Consider the following 20,913-nt stretch of genomic DNA (forward strand, 5'->3'; position numbering starts at 1 on the left):
CTATCCCTAACAAGTGCCCTGAAATCTTTTTTCTTAGCTGACACAGAAATACAGGAAAAAGTAGGTCACTACCCCAAGAAACTGAGAAGCTTTCCAAAAGGAAAGAAAATATTCAATTTCTAACAGAGGCTGGAAAGTGGTGAAAAGAATTATCTGTTTTCAAAATCAAAAGTAAACTTCCTTTTTTCTTTATTTATTTTCTCTTTTTGTTGTGGTTGCTGATTCTTTGGAATCAATACAGCATAGAACAATTTAAGTTTAAAAAACCCTAAAAAATCAAAGAACACAACATGCTCCAAAGGTCATGCTTATAGTCCTGTCAAGGGATGAGTTTTCCTTATAGTCTTGGTTTGACTGATAACATGATTGAAAAAAATATACTTCACCCCTTTTTCTTTCACCACTTAGAAATAATGAATGGGAAGATTTTATTTTCTTTTTTGCTCTTTCTGGATTTTTGATATCTTTTTTTTCCCCTGAAATACCTTCTCTCAAGGTAAAAGGTATAGATACTGCTGGCTACAGCCCCAGTCTTCAAGGTTAAATCTGGGTATGATATTCCATCTGTGCTTGCTTGTCCCTAAGACGATTCTGCAGCTCAGACTGGGATCCTGACTAGCTTTACTGCTTTTTCCAGCTTGAACTCTTAAGATCTCCTAAATCTTATTTAAGTCTACAAACAGCTTATATTTAGCTGAAAAGATGAGGTGGTTTTGTGTAGGAAACTGTCAAGCCCTCCTGCTATTCTAGGGTAGAGCAAAACGGCTTACTCTTGGGCTTTCCTAGGTTTTAAAACGCCTTTATTTTGCAAAGTAAGTAACATGCTGCCATCTGCTGGCAATGAGAAATCATTTTATTTCTTCAAATGACTTATGGACTACAAGTCTTCAAATTCTTAAGGAAGTTTGTTTGATGTTATTTTTTCTTCAGTAAAACTAAGTATCTAAGCAGCATAAATGTGCAAAGGACCATTTAATTATATCTTATAATTTACTTCGGGATCCCTGTGAAATCCTTCTTACTTGAACAGCTACAAAGTCCTATCACAAAGCTCAACTACAACCTCCAAACTCCTTTTCAGCTAAAAGCCTGAAAAAAATGTAAATTTCATTAGACAGAGAAAAAGGTGTGCCCTCTCAAAGGATTTTTAATGTTCTTTAAAACCAACAAAACAAAAAATGTATTTTTCCAGATAGTCTTTTGGTCCTGACTCTGAAAAATTTAAAAATATAAACGTTGAAGGACCTGCATGGAAGTGTTGTAAACTTATAAATATTTAAGGATGAAAGCTTTTGTTCTTTTCTTTGCTTTCAAAGTAGTATATTTTATAAGAAGAAAAACAAGGGAACAAATGTGATAACGGTTGGGTGGCTATAGGTGATTTGTATTTATGAATTTTGCTTCCTTCTTCATCTCCAGTTAAATCCATTATGTACACAGTCATATCATCTGAAGAATTTCTCTTTATAATTTCAAGATGGAACATCAGAAAAAAAAAAACCAAGGGAGCTCTGTTTAATCAGCTGAGAACCATAACTCAGTTCAAACTTGGCCTTCCCTGCTGGAGTGCTGGCCAAAGTTCCAGTGGTGTAGTGACATTCTGCAACCTGAGAGAACAGGTTTTACAATGAAATATCTGGTTGAACCAAAGTAATTTCCAACAGCACATAATGACTATTTGTTAAGGTGAAAGGGTGAATAAAGTATTTTCAATTTATAATTTATACTTGTGTATGTGGCTAAGTAATCACACCCAATTATACAATCCAGGCCATTTCAAATGACCATTTCAAGGTGTGTGTAACAACTATTAAACTGTTCTTTTGGCAGAATGCTTGAAAACTGAAATACAAATAGAAATTAATTCTGCTGCTATGCTGACTCTTGTGTAGTCACTTATACTGAACAAGATGAATATTTAGGAAATACTGGGGTAAATACTGCTGCTCCTTTCTGTTCAGTTGTTTTAGTAAATATGAGCATGCCCAGAGCACAGATCTTACAGGTCATAAAAGTATGTTTAGTAAAACATCGTTTCATCCATTAGGATAATTGGTGATAGAACACCACTGTTTTGCTTTCAAATTACTGTTTCTTTTCCTCAGTCGTATATTTTCCTTCTAATACCTTTGTTTTCTAGCATACAGGAGAAGCATATTGAACTTCTGGCCTTGTTGCTAGGTTTCAAGCTGCATTTATGCAGTCTACTGAGACATTCTTTTCTTTTTTGAATTCTGAATCAAGTCCCAAGGCAACAGTACCCTGTTTCTTAGCAACACAGATGGGTAGACTGTATATTCCATCTCTTTTGTACAATGGAAGAATAAACAATTCCCTGAGTAAGTGTGTGCTGCAAGTCCATTGCTTCACTTAATTTCCTGGAGAAGAGAGGAAAGGGAAGCCTTCTGTGGTACAGCAGATGAAGTTTGTCTGGAAGTCCCTGTCTCTGCAGAGTGGTGAGTCATATCTCTATTTTTTCTGTTCTCTGCATCTCTCTGGGGTCTTTCTTCACCATTGTGCATATGGATCTGTAGGTACTTTGCATCAGTGAATTTCAGTTTCTAAGATACAAATAGAGGCATCAAAATCAATGGTAACAAAGCTGGCAGAGGTGGGATGTGTAAAAGTACACAAATTTCTTTCTCTGGTGAAATTAATGGAGAGTCATAGAATTGCATAGCTTTAGAAACTCTGGGTGCAAACCCTTGATTTTAGGAAGGGAATTGTGGCTGGAGAAAATAGGTGGAGGATTGAGAGGTAAGAAGGAAATGTGTATTCATGCAACTAACATGTTAGAAGTCTGTTACCTGCAAAGTGTTAGGCAGTTTTGAGTATTTTTGGGAACGTGGGACTAACATTACCACGGAGAGGGAGGAGTATAAGGGAGAGGAAAGGGGGCAGAGAAGGACACAGAGCTCTGCAGAGCTGAACATTTCTGCTGCTGATGCCTGTGGAGGGGCAGGTGCATACATCAGCTTTTCATGATGGCAACAGCAGCAATGCAAAGTTTCAGACAGTACAATTTTAGCACAGAGTAGAAGAACGGAAGCACTTGTGCTATTCATTCCACTGACCTTGGCAAGTACCTGTTTTACCTGGACCTAAAGCTGGCCTACTCAGTCTGCCAGTATCTCAGTTTAGTTGCAAAACAAGAAAAGGCTGCCTTACATGTATAAAGAATCAACTGTCAAATTCTTTCCAAAATTTATTCTATTATGAGGTAAACACAGCAGCTGGCTATGGTGGGACAGCTGGTTTGCCTGTAGACTGCTCACACACACTTGATGGGAAGCCTGGGCCACCTTAGAACACAGGAGCAAAGTGCCCAAAGTGCCTACTCACCTCCTCCTAAGCTGCAATGGGGCCAGGTTGTGCTTCAGTGTTTGGATAGACTGAGCATAATCTGTGAAGCAGAGCCTGAGTTTTGGCCCCTTCCCAAAGACTGTCCTGCATCAGGGATCTGCTGCAGCTGGAAGTGTTCCAGCTGTGTGGTCCTGGGCTGGAAGGAACCTGTCTTGGCAGCACAGCACAGCTGAGCATGGCTTGGGAACCAAAATCACCTGAAAAAAAAGAGCACAGAAATGTAACCTTCCAGAAGTAATTTGTGGGTACTTGATTTATCTCCAGTAAGCTGCACTCAAATCCTTGTTCAGAAACACAGCTTTGTTGGTATGCACATATTTCCATGTACCCTTATCCTTCAATGGACCACTATAGTAGAGGAAATGTATTTGAATATCTGTATAGAGGCTTTGCCCCAGAGGTCCCGGTTGTCCTTGATTGGCTGCAGCTGCGATGTCCTTAATTGGGCTGCAGCTGTGACCAATGAAAATGACTGGGATAAAAAGGGGGTGGGTTAGCCAGTCAGGGAGAGCCTTAGAGGAGCCCTGAACTGAGAGAGAGCAGTATGCAGAAGAAGGAGTCTGTGCTGTGAAGATCTGCAGCCATAAGAACATGCTGAGGAAGTATGGACTTTAGAAGTCTGATAACAACAATATGAGACTCTAGAGAAATAGAACAACAACAATTGGTGATCCCGACATGATAGTTAGCAGAAGATGAGGCAGCCAAGAACTGTGGTGGTAGAAGACGAAACAGCCTAGAGCTGTTGCAGCCAAGAGCTGTGGTGGTAGAAGCTGTGAGAGAACGTAGCCTTTGGGTCAAGGAGCTGTGAAAGAGTATGGCCTTTGAGCAAGGAGCTGTGTGTGTTGTACATGGCCTGTGAGTCATGGGGAAATATGTGTGTTGTACTTGAACATCTGTACAACTGTTAACTCAAGTAAAAGAAAAGGGGGAAATATAGTAGAGGAAATGTATTGTATTTGAATATCTGTATAGAGGCTTTGCCCCAGAGGTCCTGGTTGTCCTTGATGGGCTGCAGCTGTGACCAATGAAGATAACTGGGATAAAAGGGGGCGGGTTAGCCAGTCAGGGAGAGCCTTGGAGGAGCCCTGAACTGAGAGTGAATAACATGCAGAAGAAGGAGTCTGTGCTGTGAAGATCTGCAGCCATAAGAACATGCTGAGGAAGTATGGACTTTAGAAGTTTGATAACAACAATATGAGACTCTAGAGAAATAGAACAACAACAGACCATGACCTTCTTTTAGGAAAAAAACCATTCTCTTCTCAGAATGAATAAGTACAAAGAAAAAAATGTTGTAATGTTAGAGCTTTCCTTCAGATTTCCTGAGCATTGAATATTAGAGTAGAAAAAAAAAATGGTTTTATTGTGTTTGGGCCTGCTGCAATACCCTTATGATCCATGTCTTTCTTTCAGATTTTCAGGGCACAAAAGGAGCTCTTGTGTAAGGAAGATAACAGTCTGGGAGTGGCTTTTAGATCATGGAGATAAAAGAGGAAACATGGATAAGGTAGTATCTGTGTCCAGTTTGTGTACAGAGCTAAATACTTGACTGCCTATTTAGGGTGTTAATGCTGCTCCAATGGAGCTTCATCCTGCCTAGAGGCATCCTTGGGAAAGGGCCTTCCTCTGCTTCTGGGCGAAAAGGAAGAAGCTCAGGGCACTGGCTGACCAGAAAGCCCATGGCAGGACGTAACATAGGGGCACATAATGGCAGGACATAACACCTGGGCACACATTAGGGTGGGGTGTGTACCAATGGGGTAGCTCTAATTAACATTGTGTCCTGGCTGTGCCCTGGAATGTAGAGAAAGATGAAAATGCATCAGGATTAATGGAGAGCAGAGCTTCAACATTTCCCTCTCTTGAGGTTCTTTTTGTCACTTCTACTTGTACAAAGTGACACTAGTGTGCTCCCAGCTGTGCCCCAAACCCTGCTGTGCTGCCCTGCATGTGCACAGGTTTAGTCTCCTGTGAGGCATGTGCTGCTTAATGAGACAAGAATTAAAACATGAAAAAGGGGTGTATTTGTGTTCTTACAAAATAGTGATAAGTACTTCAGGTAAACTAAAATTCAGAGCTCCTGTTCCTACTGGCTGGTATGAATGTGTGAATTCCTAACATTGATGCTTTTGACTTCTGATGGGCATCCTCTAGGCTCAGGAGTTTCCTTCATCAAGTTACTTTGCAGAAGTGAAAGAAGAACCAAAAAGCAGTATTTCTTCATCTAAACACAGGTACAAAATAAAGTGCAACCACATATTTATCTTCAGTGAAAGTGCTGGACTGTGCAGACAAGTATAGTCATAGTGAAAGTAGCAAGCAGTAATAAATGTATTGTTGTATATGTGTGTGTGTTGGGTTTTTCTTTTTCTTTTTGCCAGGGACTGCAATATTTGAGAAGAAAAATTTAATCATCAGGCCATTATGTTCATCTTTCATCAAGAAGAGAGAAAATTTTTCTTTGAAACTCAAGAAAAATTTTTTGCATGCCTTGACTGCCCTTTCTCATAGGAACAAACTGCAGTGAAGCAATCCAAAGCCAACAAGATTTATGGCTGAAACAATCTCCTGATTTTAGATACCAGCTCTGTAAGTCATCCAACCTTCCTCAGAAGCCACAAGGAAAGGGGGAACTGAGATTTCAATGAATATCATTTTGGCAAGTTTCAGTATACTTGGAACTGGACCTGATGTCATTCCAGTCCATTTCCTCACACTCACTCCATTTGCAAATTTGCTTTCTTTTCCTTAATTGCATTTGATTTTATCATATCTTCTTTCCAGAAAGCTGTTACACTTTGTTCTGTGATTTCAAGATTTTATTTCCTTTGATGAAATGAAGAATTTCAGTCTTGTGATTTCAAGATTTTATTTCCTTTGATGAAATGAAGAATTTCAGTCTTGTGATTTCAGTGAGGATTAATTTGGCAAGGCTTGGTCCATCTCGCTGCACTCCATGTTATCCCAAACCATTTCATTGTATTCATTCCATTTCCAAATTTCCTTTTTTTAGTTGCATATTATTTTATTGTATCTCCATTTCAGAGTGTTTGTACACTTTGTTCTCTGCTCTGATTTCAAGATTTAATTTCCTTTCATTTCATGAAAGGAAATGAAACCTTGCCATTTCAATGAGTATGAATTTGACAAGGTTTGGTCCATTTCCCTGCACTTCATGTCATCCCTTTCCATTGCATTGTTTTCACTTTGTTTCAAAAATTTTTAATGGTGTTCCATTTCTTTCATTTCTTTTGTCTCCTCACTTCACTTGGGTTCCTGATTTCAAGATTTCATTGTGTATAATTTCAGCAAATTTCAGTCCTTTTCACTCCACCTGATTTCATCCCACCCAACTTGGTTGTAATGACTCCTTTTCCATATTTTTTTTCCCAATTGCATTTGATTTTATCATATATCCTTTCCAGACTGTTTGCTTGTTTGACTTCCTGATCTTATTTTAAGATTTTATTTCCTCTCAAGAATGGAAATTCTCCACAGACCCCCTAACCTAACCCTAAAATGGCATCCTTTGTGGTGGTGCCCAGGTGTGGTTAGGGCTGCTGTATTTTTACCTTACCTAAAAGCAACGTGTAAAGTTTATTCTACAGCTAACTGCAATTGTCTTGGTTCTAGGCATGGTGGCTTTTCTGATGTGAAAATGTATTTTCTTTTCCAAATGCAGTATGAAGCTAATTTACTAAATTCTGTGTCGTGTTATGCCAGAGGTCCTTGCAATCTGAAGTTAAAACCACAGCATTTGACATAGCATGGGTGAGTCTTTCACAACGTGGACATTTATTGTGTTAGAGAATTTAGGAACACTACTTCAACAGTAGGGAGCAGGAATAAGAGCACAGCATCCTCAAACCTGTCTTAAGTGGCCTTAGGTGAAACTTGAAGACCAAAGAGTAATTTCTCCCCTAAGTTTCAGTATGAGAGAAATTTCACTTCCAAGTTGTAAATAACAGACTCAGATCACAGAAAATACAGCAGTTCACTCATGCAAAGACACTTCTGTCCAAGGACACCTGATACAAGCAGCATTACTAGCTGAAAACTGCTTGCTAATGTTGATTTTTCTGATAAGACTGCAATTTCAGACTTGTAATGGGGGTTATTCCCAGGCAACTGAGTCAAGTCCAATGTCTGCTGTACTCACTGTAGATACAATAGTCCATATCTGCATTCCTGCTGTGGTGGATGGTCCAGAATGGGGTGCCTGCCCTCTAGTGTTTCTATAGCTTCACCTCCTGTAAGGACAGCTTTGTAAATAATTAACTACATATAAATTAAAGCAAACACACATACATACCATGTAGCATAAAACACTACTTTCTTTGTAAGCAAAGGCAAGGCTTTGTTCATAGCAAGGCCATGGACACAATATTTTTAGCTTATAATGTTTGTTATATATGTCTGAGTGCTCCTTTTTCTGGATCCTAGCTGGTAACCAATAGCATAGCTTTTCAAATCCTAGAATCCTGACAGTTTTTCCTATAGCTTATGAATGCTGTTTGCCTAATATTTCCAGATCCTGAACTTGAACCCCTGAAAGGAAAGCAAAAGCACTCTGACAGGAGATTTCTTACCTACAAGCCTCATGAAAGCAAGTGGGATCCAAAGCTGCTACTGCCAAGTAGTCCCTGGACACCTAAATCTGCTTCATTGCTGGTTAGTCAAATTAAAAGAAAACTTTTTGCTTTTCTCTGCATCAAAATATTGTGAAATGACAATAATAACAAAATAATACTTATATTAATTTCAGAATATTTTGAATCTTGAGAGGCTATCTGGCATATCCTAAGGGAAATGTCACTGTGCTGGAGATCTAGAGACATGGACTGGAGCAGTGGCCGGTGGAAAGTGAAAGGCCCAGGCTAGATAAGTGTCCAGCCAACCTCCAGCCAGTCAGGCACTTCCCCAACCCGGAGTCAGGGCCTTGTGCCTAAGGCGATGTCAAGCCTTGCGGACGTGTGGCCGCAGTAAAGAGCTCCGAAGTCGCAGGATGAAATGAAGAGGCGACCCTCAGTTTCTTCGGGGGGGTGGTTTTATTGGTAGGGAAACGTGCAGGTTCAGGTGGAAGAAGCTGAGAGCCCCGAGGCAGGGAAAAAGCCTCGGTTTTACAGAGGGTGGGAGGGGTGAAAGATAGCAAATCAGAGAAGGATACATTAAGGATTGGCATGATCGGAGAACCCATCAAACACAGTTGCGGGAGGGACCCTGGCCCCTAACCCAATCACTCGACACCCTGGCCCGAACTCTCTAGAAAAAGAGGCAGGGGTGTCGAGTGACAGGCAGGCTGCCAGGGGTGGGGAACAAGAAAGATACATTTGGTAACCAAGACAACTGGGGAGGGGTTTGGGGATTGACACAAACTGGTAACAGGGCAGGACCTTCTGAGAGAACAATGGAGGGAAAACTGAACAAGCATAAAACACACCACAACAATGGACCATTCACTTCCTCTAGCTTTTTAGGAGTCTGAGTCTTTCTCTAGCTCTTGTTGAGAGCTTTGATGGAGTTGGAAGGATAGTCTGTTGTAGAACACTTTCTTATTTCAGCCTTTAGCAGAAAATTAGATAGTATTGCATGAGGTAATTCATTTTTAGGAATCAAGATGTCCATATTAGACTGTTCAAAGATACTATTTCAGAATATGCAGATGCTGGATGGATGTTTTTATGTTTTATATATACACATCAGACTCTTAAATGTAGAGATCTGCAAACCAGAATATCTTTGCTTATAAAACAGCTCCATTTTGCATCACTGCAGACTAACAAATAGAGCATTGAGGAGAAAATAACATATTTATATAACTGTAAATACCAGCATGGAGCAGAAACACACTAATGCACTTTGTCTGGTATATTAATGAGTATTTGACCTCTTTCCCTTAGGCCCCAGTTTCTGAAATAGCATGGAAATCAATATTATTATATCTTAATAAATTCCCCTCACTATTGCTAAAAATTACTTACCAACACGTCCAAATCACTAATTCTTTTTATAATCAACCCCTCAATTATCTGGAGATAAAAGAAAGGGCCCAGCCCATCAAGCTCCTGGTAACTACAGGTGCTGAGTGCCATCATGAGCTTGCTTTGGAAACTGCCTGTCCTCTGCACCCAGGAGCTGGGGATCAGCAGGCTGTGCCAAAATAAACCCTCATACATTCCCTCTTCCTTCAACAGACACATCTGCTTTTCTCTTGACTCTGATTACTTGGAATGGACTGCTGAAAGCCCCACACAGTCAGGTAGTTTCAATTCCTTTTTTTAAGCAGTGTGTGTGGATGTTGTGTGCAACAGGGGAAAGCACTTTTTAGTCATAGTCTGCCTTGCTGAGGGCTTTGGAGGTGTATCCAGAGCCATACTTGGACACAAATCTCTAGACTTAAACTGTATGTAAGCTGCATGGTAAATGGACTCCAGGAAGTGATTTAGCATAGAAAATTGCATACTGGATCATTTTGCCTTTTCTAAAGACAGTGAGCTATATACCACTGTGGATAGCTAGGGACACTAGTAAGAGTCCTTTATGTGAGGGTCTCCTGGCCCTGTGTGCACTGTTGTGGAGGCTGGCATTTCTCCAGGACTTCCCAGATGCAGCACTTGAAAATAAAAATTATGCAAGATATTGACAATAAAAAAGTGCATATTTTTTGTTCAAGAGAGCTTCCTGTCAATTGCAATAGATCTCCAGACATTGTTTGAAATCTGCAGTTCCCCAATTTTCAGTTTGGAAAGGATGAAGTCCCCAGTCTGCTTGTAAATGACTAATTTCCTGAATGCCACACAAACCCAGCTAGCAAAAGGTGATTTCTCTGTGCATGGCAAATGAAAGGCTCTGGACAAATTAAAATTCAGCAGTTGTTAGGATCTGGAGCTCTTGTTAGAGCTAGACCTAATCATAAGATAGCAGTATTGTATCTATACTAATAATGGATTATGATAAAGTTTTAGCTGCACCTCCCCATAGTGATAGGAGTGAGAGTATAATCTAATGACACACATGGAAGGCCTTCAAAGGAATGATTTTGACTTGGTCTTTTGACAGACGGAGAAAAGGAGGCACAGAGCAGGTAAATTAATTGCCCCAAAAGCCTGAGGGAAGAGTCAATTTCAGACAAACTCCTGCAAGTAATTTTGATCTCTTTATAACACATGTGAAGGCATTTCTAGTGCTCCTGAGAAAAAGAGGAATGAACTTGTCTTTAACCTCTGTGCATGACACCTCATCTTTAAAAGTGTGGGTGTCTTCATTATGACCAACAAGATGGAGGTAGCCTCTTGTGCTAGTCTGCTCTGGAGAGTGAGACACACGGACATGTTACAGACACTCATTTCCTGGCTTAGGCAACTTTACTCTTTCACTTAGAGTAAGGAAAAAACCACAGAGCTGCTCTGCAGTGAGGAGAGTGCAATTGCTGGAAACCCTGGTGAACAAAGGTTCTTAAAGAAACAAAGGTGCCTACTGTAAATCTATGCATGGATAATCCTCTTTACTCCCAAATATACAATAAGAAATATCCTAAAAATATAAACTGAGAGTTTTTTTCAAATGCTGGCTTGTTTTGTTTACCTACTTTGTTTATGCTAAGTACCTTTACCATATCTATATAAGACAAACCCAACTATTCCTGTTAAGAGCACTGTGAAGAAGTATAAAGTTTTGTTTTCTTCCAACAGCACATCCTTGCAACAAAGCAGCTTTAAGAGCATTACTGCTACTGTCAGCACAGATACCTTGCTTCCAAATTCCTGCAGGGGTGTGACAGCTGTAGCTGTTGTGAAAGGCAGTTGCAGTGCTGTTATCCAGCTGTGCAGACAGAAGCCCCCATTACTCACCCAGGCTTACCAATACAGTGCAGTAGCTGGATCTGAAAATGCTGCTGATGATCCATTACAACATGGAGATTGAGAGGCTCTCCAGAGAGCAGTTCTGCTTGCACTGCAGTGTTGTCCTGGTGCATGGCAGCAGCATCCAGCAGAGCCCAGCAGGAGAGCAGTGTCACTGGCATTCTGCTGTGTCTCTGCATCATTGCCCATTGCACTCTTTTATAGGTATGTGTGCAAGAAGTGTAGCACCTGAGCAGAGTGCTCTGAGGCTCTTCATGTTGGCCTCAGATTAGCATCAACCTGTGCCTCTGTTACACACTCAAACTCAGAGTCCAAAGGGGCCTGAGACTGCCCTGCAGAGATCTTTGCTATTCAGGCTGATCTCCATCTCCTCTGAAGCACTTTGCAAAGCTCTTAAACCCCAGAGGAAGCAGAGTGTGGTTTTTGTATCAAGGGCTGGCTAAAGTGATGTTCTCATGCCTCAGCAGTTAGAGATACAGGCAAAAGCTCTTCATTCTTTTTACTTTTGCATGCTCATTGTGGGGGTGAAAATGCACTGTAAGTGCTGCTGACAGCTATGTCAGCCTTTGGGCACACAGTCAACTTCAGTGTGAACACCTCTTAGCCCAGCATATGAGTAATGCACAGTAGCCATTACCAAAAATGTCACTGGTCTAAAATCTGCTCCAGTCAGTCGGTATTCTTCCATTACCTTCAGTGTACTGTGAAACAGGCTTAATGGTGGTGAATTACTTTGTTTTAGGCAGCACTATGAGATTGTTCCTTTAGAAACTGCTTTCTGAAAACCTCTACAGCTCATATAGATGCAGAGAGAATGTGGATACTTTCTGAAATCCTGAAAGGAAGAAGCAGGTTTACAGGTTAACTGTAAATACTGTGATTTCATAAATGACCAGAAGGAGCAAGTGTTACACAAAAGTATGTTTGGATCTGTCACCCATACATACTGACTCTACAGAGACAAAACAGTAGATTCTGTAAGATATTAATGCTAGTATTTTGCATATGTATAGAACTTTTCCTATATATCTTTATCATAAAACAAACTTTATAATAAAACAGATTTCAAGGTGTCTACTCAGGACATCCTCTGCCATCCCCCATATACTTCAAATTCAATGTTATCTCTAAAACTGTTGTACTTTGGGTTAGATTTAGCTGTGTCTGCTGTGATTTCTGGAACTCATGAATGATTACCCTGCAGGTTAAAATCAGTGTTTGAATTACATACAGGACTTTAAGGAAAGATTGGATGAGGCACTTAGGGTCATGGTCTAGTTTCCAAGGTGGTGTTAGGTCATAGGTTGGGCTTGATGATCTCAAAGTTCTTTTCCAGCCTAGTTGATTCTGTGTTCCTGTGACTCCTCGTTCTAATCTAAGATCTTGCAATACTTCTGTAATTTTGATTACATTCTTTGCCATGAATTTATGCCCAAGTTCAACTAAAATGTACTTTTCTACATCCTTCCTCCATGACAAACCCATGCATTTAAAAATGTTAGCATAAACACCCAGAGTATTCAGGTGGTCATCAAATTTTAAGTAGCCTTTGAAATACCAAATTTTATACCTTTCCTGTGGAACAAAATCATAAAAAGACTCTAAATAATCGACTTAATGTACTAAAAATCTTACATTTAAAGAATTATTTATTAAAATCTTTCTGAGACCTGATTTACAAATGATAGTAAAGATAGCAGGTTGGTTTGCAATAAAATAAATCTTGTATTGACTGCAATTAAAATTAATATACTGGAAAAAACAAAAAATAATTTTCTGCTAGATACTTCTCTGCTCCATTGAGTATTGCTTTGAGCAATTATACCTTATCATGTTGTGCTGATAGCAGTGGGGTAATTTTATTACCTTAATAACACAACTGCAGTTAGCTAACACTGCATTATTTAGTTCATGTAAGGAAGAAAGATATTAATTTGTTTTAAATAAGGGACTGTCTTTAATAAGGCACTAACTGCATCCCAAAAGACACATAGAGACCTGTGCAATGCTAAATAAAGGAGTGAAGCCAAATGAAAAATATTATGGGATTCCTCTTTTCACTTAGATGAGAATAATGCCCTCTTTTCCTTTGACACCAACCACTGTAACAGCTCAGGAAGTACTGGGACTCTTCTGTTTTGTGCACACCATGGTGAAGGACAACAAGCAAGGGTGAGACTGGGAAAAGAAGAGGGAGCTGTGGAGTTGTGAGGAGAGGGCTTTGGAGGAGGCAGTGGCATGTGCATAGCTGGAAAGGCAGCTGCAGCTGCAGGCTGCCTGTACATGGTTCTTTTCATAGAAAGTCAGTTTAGTTTCAGTACCCTGGGATTTCCTCAAGTTACAAACCAACAGACAGTGTGTGAAACACAGAAACTCTATTCTATAACTGCTTAAAACATCAAGCTTTATAACATTGGAGTGCTACTTTTCCTCCACAGAGGCCTTTTCTTAGCTGGAAAAAGTAAATCAAGGAAGTGTCTGTCATGCAGGTTGTGCTAAAAATATGCTTTGGAAAATAAACTTATCTGTAATAATGTGTTCTTCAACTGACCCTGCCTGTCATTTTTTACTTCGTAAAGAGAAACAGGTTATTTTCTCTTGCTTCTTATTTGCTTATTTGAAGAAAATGGAAGTCAAGCAGTGATGGTTATTTCTTGAATGTTCATCTCAAGAGAAGGATAGGAAAACAGCAATTGCCTGACAGCCAGTGGAATGTCAAAACAGGGGAGCCATAAAAAGCTGTGTTCCTGTGTGTTTTTCCTGTGAGTATAATTGTTCTTGTTGATGGTTATGTACTTTTGAAAGTAAATAACAAAATGTTACTAGTGAAAATGACTAAAAACAGAGAAAGTCAAACGATAACAAAGGAATTTTCTGTTCCCAACAGAGGAAATTTTCTGACCTTGTGGAAAAGGCAAGGAAGGAAAGGGGATATAATGGCCTGTACTGGAACAAATGTTAAAATATGCACCCGTCCTTCTGATTATGTCCCTCTGATTATGCCTTTAAAAGCTGGCTGGCATGGCCTATGCAAAATGTGAACTCTACCATGCAGGAGCTGGGTAAGTGTGTCATGTTGGCTACCTTGGATTGACCAAGTGAAATCCTTCTCTCGAATTCAGGAAGGGCAAAGCCTTAAGTGCCTTCCATATCTGCAATTTCAAGCACACTGTCCATGTACATAGTTTTCTGTTACAATGTCATTCAAAAAAAAAAAAGAGTCAAAAATTTATAAACTTATTTATTAACTTAATTGTGATGGGGTTTGGGGGGCATTATTTGTTTGTTTGTTTTGATTTCTTGTTTTCCTAGCATCACACAGTATATCACAGTTTTGCAACATTGTAGGTCTTGTAAGCCTGGACATCACCCATTCTTTTGTGGTACTGTTTAGGATTTTATTTTTAGAAGTAGAAATTTGAGAAATACACTCTCAGAAGTTATATAGGAAGGGGTATATGGTCGGGATACAGATAACATTTTTGTTTGGCCTCTGGGAGGTCTAGTAAAGAAGGCTTGGAAACAGGGGACAGGAAAATGTTAGAGACCCCAGAGCATTGCACAGAGGGGGTGGGATGGGATTTAAGTTAGCAGGTTAAACTGAAGACTCAGGGAAAAGACCTAAACTACTGATCTGGAAGAAAAGCTAAAGGCTGCTTGATACCTGTTCAACAGTTTTATTCTGGAAGTAGTGAATGCTGTAGATCTGTATGGGAGCACATGTATATACAGTATTTGTTATAACCTGCTCCAGAAGGGGACAGTAAGCCAGGTACTTGATAATAGATCCCTTGGGGTATGTTAGAGTGAAATGACACTGAATGACCAATGTTTATAAATATATATATCTGTAGGGTTTATTTTAGAACAATTTGATTGCAATGGAAAGCACTATGTAGACATTTTGTTATTATCTATAATAATAAAAAAGCATTAAAATTACACTTAAGAAAATGCATAAGGGAAAAGAAAGAAAGGATAAGAGTAGAAAGGTACATAGTTACCATCTGTGGGTCCAGCAGCAAGACTTGGTTGCAATTTTGATGAGTGATGGTGGTGTTCCTTATCCATTGGGAATGGGGAAAGCCCACAAAACACAAAGTTGAATGGGTTGACATACTCTCCTCTTGGGGTGAGGAGTTTTACCCTGTATGATGTAACATTTTGAGGGTCTTTGATGATTTATTACCCCTTCTAAGACATTACAGCTGCCTCTCATCAGCACAGTTGAGTGAATTATGGCCTGTGGGTGAATGTTCCTGTACTTCCCCAGAGAGGAGTTTTCACATCTGAGCCAATTATCCAAGAGAGAGCACTGAAGTGATAAAAGCACTATCTCACCATGCAGGATCTGCTTGTTATTGGCCTCTTCCTTTAGCTGGCTCATACCCCAGCTTGTAGCCCCTGTGGTGGAGGTGCACCCTCCCTGTATGTGGGTGTTACTTTGCCCCAGGTCAGCAGAGCACTCTGTGGCTTTTGCAAATGGCCAATTCTTTTGAGTCATTGCCATTAACATTCCGGTCTCTCGCGCATTATTAACGTAAAGGAAACAAGAGGATGACAAATATCAGAGACATTAGGTTTTAAGTCTGTTCTTAGTGAGAAAATTAATTTATTCTGGGAGTTATGCCTAATGCTAGCTAGGATTGAGAGTGTGTAAATAAACTGCACGTTTCTCTGTTTCAAATCACTTATGCATTTTACCCTGTTTTATTCTATTTGGTATCTGCCCTTTGTCAGTGGACAATCAAATAGGAAGAAGAATCAGAAGAACGGGGTCTGCAAAGATAATGCAGTGTGTCCCTGAGGACATGACTTCTCTAGGATAATAGGCTCCTTAAAACAAGGTACTGAGAAAGTGTATTGATTCCTATAGGAGTAACTTTGTCATTGGCACTAAGGCTGAGGGAAATGTATGATTTACTGATCAGACTTCAGATGATAGGAAATGTGTGTTCAGACTTTTTCTCTTGTTCCTGATGAGTGGCAAAAAAGCCTAACGATATATTCCTCCATGCCTTTTCTTTCACTTAGACTTATGAAAACAACTTCAAAATAAATGTTGTGTTGGTAGGTCAACATTTAATGTCAAGGCACCTCCATGCTTCCTTGCTATAGTGCTAATCAGAAAACAAAGAGGTTGGGTTTGTTTCCAGTAAGTATGTCTCAGACTCTTGAAACAGGAATTTGATTTAAAATAGATCTCTTTCTGTAGACCTCTTGAGCAATATCAAGATCTCATCTTGAACGTGGGCTACCATGAGATAATTATTTTAGAAGCTGCCTTCAGCAGGATTGCAAATGTCAGCAGCTTTTGGGAAAATTAGGATACTTTCAATACCTCAGAGAAAAGGAAGAAGTTAATTTTATAAAACTGATGCCCCTGATGTAGAAATGGATGTTTGGATGCCTTTGTTCTTCAGAGAACTTTGTTTTCAGATCTGTTAGATTCAATGGGCTGATCCCCAATAAATGTCTGAGAAAGGACTCATTTAATTGGGGAAGGCTGATCAGGGAAGCTTTGCTGCCCCGTTGAAACTGAAGCAGTGCTGAAGCCATTAACTCTAAAATGCTGTGACAGGACTTTTGTTAGTGATCTTGGTGTGGTGTTGGCAGCTTGGCTAATACATAAATGCTGACACACAGTAATAAAGTCCATAATTCTCAAACGTGTTATTCTTGGAGAGTTTAAAACCACTTTCATTAATGAAAGTATAACAGTACACTTGTGCTTAAAAAAATAAATGTGAGGCATAACCACTTTCCTATATGAGCTTGGTAAGAACTGGATGCTTTGAACAGTCCAGAAAATGTTTATCTTTTTCAAGATGGTGTACCAAATCCAAGAAATCTTCGAGCAGACTTTTTTCACAAAGTCAGAAACGAGAAATTCTTCCTCTTTTTCTCTCCTTCTTTTCTGCTTCAGATATTCTAGTGACTTAGGTAAGTTTTCATGGTCTCTGAATTAAAAACTGATGCAAACTTTTAGAAGCTGTTTCAAATTTTATGTGAATGTTAATGAATGTTTTTTAAAAAATTAGTTTCAATACATGGTTTCCAAATCCAGGATAAGTTTGTGTGTGAGATTTGATGAAAATGAGGAGCTACTCTGTATTTAGAAAACAGCCATTTTATTGCAGTGAACTGTGTTATTCTGAAAATTTTTAAAAGCTTAAAGAAGTTAAGCTTTTAAATAAGTTAAGAAGTTAAATAATCTTACAACTCTTTTGCCTGGAATAGAGTATCTGGCCTATTCCATGGATATCTATCACTGAAATCAGCTACCATGAATTCTCCTTCTGTGAGAATTCAGAGGCACTACTTGCTAAATGGGGGTAGAAGATGCACATGCTGTGAGTACTCTGCTTTTCACTCCCAGCACCTCTAAATGCATAAATGCACTGGCATAGTCTTCATGCAAGAGAAAAATCTATCTCAGAATGACTTTATTTCAAAACACACCTACAACTAGAAACTTATAAAAATAGATCCTTTCCTGAGGATCTTAGCTTAACATTGCACAATGGTTGTTCCTTTCTATATTAATTTCAGACAAGTTAATATCAAGGAAATAATGTGGGAAACACTATTTTACTATTTAAGAATGCAATTAAATAAATGAAACTGAAATCTTCCCTCAAATTAGATAACTACCATCAGTTTTGCTTATTACCACTTTTCTATAGATTTGATTGTTACCCCTTCCCTCTTTGTGAGTAGACTTCTAGAAGAGCCACTGGTTTATACAGATGGAGAAGATTGTTTTCCCTGGGTTCTCTGCACTCTCCATAATGCCATATCAAATATTTCAGGCACTCCTTCAACAGATTAAAAAACCTCTTGTTGGAGAGTTTGACTTTAGTGGATTTTGCATATTTAATAAATGGGTCTAGAAGATGACTGTGCTCTCTTGAAATTGTTCTTGAATTCTTGTTTCTGAGTAAAACTCTCTTCCTCTTCTCTCTTCCTCAATTTTACTTAGATGCTTTTAACTTTAATTACTGCACTGATGGTAAATGGCAGTGTGCCTGTTTCCTTGTCCCTCTTTTCCAAGTGTTTAAAAATAACTTAAGTCATCCAAACCTGTGGCTGCAATATAGAAATAAGAACCTTCCATTATCACTTCTTAACATGCAAAATATCATTAGAAAATCATAGTCAGACCAAATTGACAGTATTTTCAAATTCAAAATGGTTAATCATACTCTTTGACACTTACAGAATATCAGTCTATGCAGACAAATTCTGTAACTACCTTCTAGTAGCCCTCTTTAGGCTATGTATTTGAACTTTTGTAAATAATTACATAAATACAGAAATCAGGGTTTGATTCCCATCCTTTGCAATATTTTTTTCACAAAGCAGTGTACACTTGAGTCCCAGCAATACTGTGGAAATTTATAAGAGCCTGTGTAAGAGGCTTTGTATCAATAATCAAAGGTATCACCTGATACAAAATAGTCTTATTTTAATTAAACTTTCTGACTAATACCTTCTGGCCGGTATTTCTGAATATTTCTCAATAAAGAAGGCCTTTCCATTTTTCTAGTTTAAATAAACATACACTGATTCACTAAAATTTGAACTTTTTGAAAAGGGCTGGAACTTTTTTACCATGGAACCTGAGACCACTATATCTAAATACAAGAAAGAAAACTTAATGATCAGTGGGATGGTCTTGGTGAAAGTTACTGGGCCCCATAGAGAACAGCATGATTTATTCCTTTGGTAGCCCAAATGAGCATGTAATGTGGACAGGATGATTAATCATTGATGGGAATCATGGCAACATTATCTAGATAGTCAAAATAAAATTATCAGCCTGAGAATATATTTTTCTATATCTTGTCTAATCTCATGATCATCACATGAAATGTCATGTCACAGGAACATAAAGGAGACCTGTCTTTTGGAAGATAGGTGATTTGTGAAGGAGTGCTTCAATTCCCTCTCTCTGACTTCTTGAAATACAATAAATAATGCCATAATACTGTGGCTTGAGATGAACATAAGATCAGAATTTATTGGTTAAATATTTATACTGTTTATTCAATATTTCAAGGGAGGAACATAAAAATTCAGGGAGCTGTAACATATTTTATAAGTAACACTTCACTTCTCACTATCCCCGTGACAAAAGTGTTTGCCTAGATTCTCTGACTGAAGCCAACACTCAAGATCACTTTCTCTACACGCCCTATTTAGTCCCATTGCTGGAAGATGTATTTGGAGAGTCAGAGCTGCTCAGCTGCTGGGCACGTGGTGTCCTTGCCTGCTCAGGTGAGAGAGGTGGGTACCACTGAAAATCCCTCATGGCCTGTCCCTGACAGGCCACTTCTTTAGTGACAGCTCTCACTAAGCAGGTAGGAGCCAAGTGGGGCACACGGTATAGCTGTGATCCTGCCCTCTCCATGCCTTCAACTCCTGCCTCAAAGCTACACACCAAGGCCCTTTATTTGCTCTGGACTTGAAGGATTAAAACTAGATTCCTGTCTTGAAGGTAAAGGAGGACTTCATTTCTTTATGCCAGGTTTTTCATACCTCTCATCTGGCAGCCTCAGAACTCAAACCTTGCCAATAAGGAGGAAAGTTAGGTTTCAGTCTTTCTTCAGCATGTTCTCTCCAGTTGAAGCTGAGTTACCACACAGGATGGAAGGATGATGAGAGAATGGAGAGGATTAGCAAGTGGTAACATAATTCTACAGTTTGTTTTGATAACATTGCTTTTAAAGGTGTACAAATTCTCCTTCAGCTCTTACGCTATCAATAATCATTGTTTTTTACATGAATATTGTAATAAAAAATTAGCTTAGATTTTTGAACTGACTTACTGTATTTAGGGTAAATCTGAAATAACTATTGATTTGTAATTCAGCAACAGAACAGATGAGAAAAGAGGTTGACTTCTGTGACTGTTTGGACAAGAGTGTGCTTTTGACACATACTCCATGCACAGCAAACTTTGTTACGTGAAACTAGAGGCAAAACCAAACATCTGTAATCCCCTTGTTTAGGTAGGGTTATAGAGGTCGGGAGGTGAAGAAGAAATAAGCTTTGTTGAAGGAAACACATGAGACATTTCAAAATATTGTCTCCCCTTTCATTCCTTTTCATTTCTTCCATTGTTAGCTCCTAGAAGTGTAAGTCAGGCTTTGTAGAAGGACTTAAACCTTTGACTTGGGGTAAACTGAAAGTTATTTCTGCTGGGAAAGATGCTGGGGCTTTACCTCTGGGAACCCTTTTAGGTTCCTTGTGTATGTCACCTGGAAACCCCACCTTGTGTTTCTTTGAATTTTCCCCTGACAGGGGCAAAAACAAGAACTCAGGATTGCATTCTGGTATGCTGGTGTTTGCACACACACTCTGCATATATGCAGTATATGACAACAGTACTTTGAGGGGGAAAGATCCCTTATTCAATATAACAAAATGGAAATAAGTGAGCAAAATTAAATGGCCAAGTTTTTCATAAATCCTTGAATTCCCTGAGTCAAAGCTTTAAATTCAATATATTTGAATCTTCTTTTTCAAGGACTAGATGAGGAGGACAGACATCTTCTAACACTCCTGTGTGATTTATCAGGACTTGGGAAAAGAGAGGCATTTAAAGGTGGCCATACCTCAAACAGTGCAGGTGAGCAGGCAGAAAGCTCCCTCTTTTCCCTGTAACTGTTCCTGGGCTGTG

At 39.2% G+C, this 20,913-nt stretch overlaps 1 protein-coding gene across 5 annotated transcripts in view; it reads left to right on the forward strand.

Annotated features, from left to right (window-relative positions):
• The first annotated feature begins 2,251 nt into the window (after positions 1–2,251).
• The window catches only part of SCIN (scinderin), a 70,053-nt gene continuing 51,391 nt past the window's right edge, over positions 2,252–20,913 (forward strand). The window contains exons 1-8 of one of the 5 annotated variants that reach the window (XM_077175450.1): positions 2,252–2,456; positions 4,780–4,873; positions 5,521–5,600; positions 5,748–7,137; positions 7,898–8,037; positions 9,561–9,625; positions 14,116–14,290; positions 15,969–16,075. Coding sequence is in view for 1 of the 5 variants with exons in the window: in XM_077175452.1 (XP_077031567.1) it covers positions 14,257–14,290 (34 nt within the window). In the remaining 4 variants the exon portion in view is untranslated. Of the gene's footprint in view, positions 2,457–4,779; positions 4,874–5,520; positions 5,601–5,747; positions 7,138–7,897; positions 8,038–9,560; positions 9,626–13,868; positions 13,991–14,115; positions 14,291–15,968; positions 16,076–20,913 lie in introns of those variants that run through there. The other 4 variants (XM_077175464.1, XM_077175459.1, XM_077175462.1 and 1 more) reach the window with 4 other exon arrangements.

Source organism: Agelaius phoeniceus, chromosome 1 (genome assembly GCF_051311805.1).
Source record: "Agelaius phoeniceus isolate bAgePho1 chromosome 1, bAgePho1.hap1, whole genome shotgun sequence".
Classification (NCBI taxonomy): Eukaryota; Metazoa; Chordata; class Aves; order Passeriformes; family Icteridae; genus Agelaius; species Agelaius phoeniceus.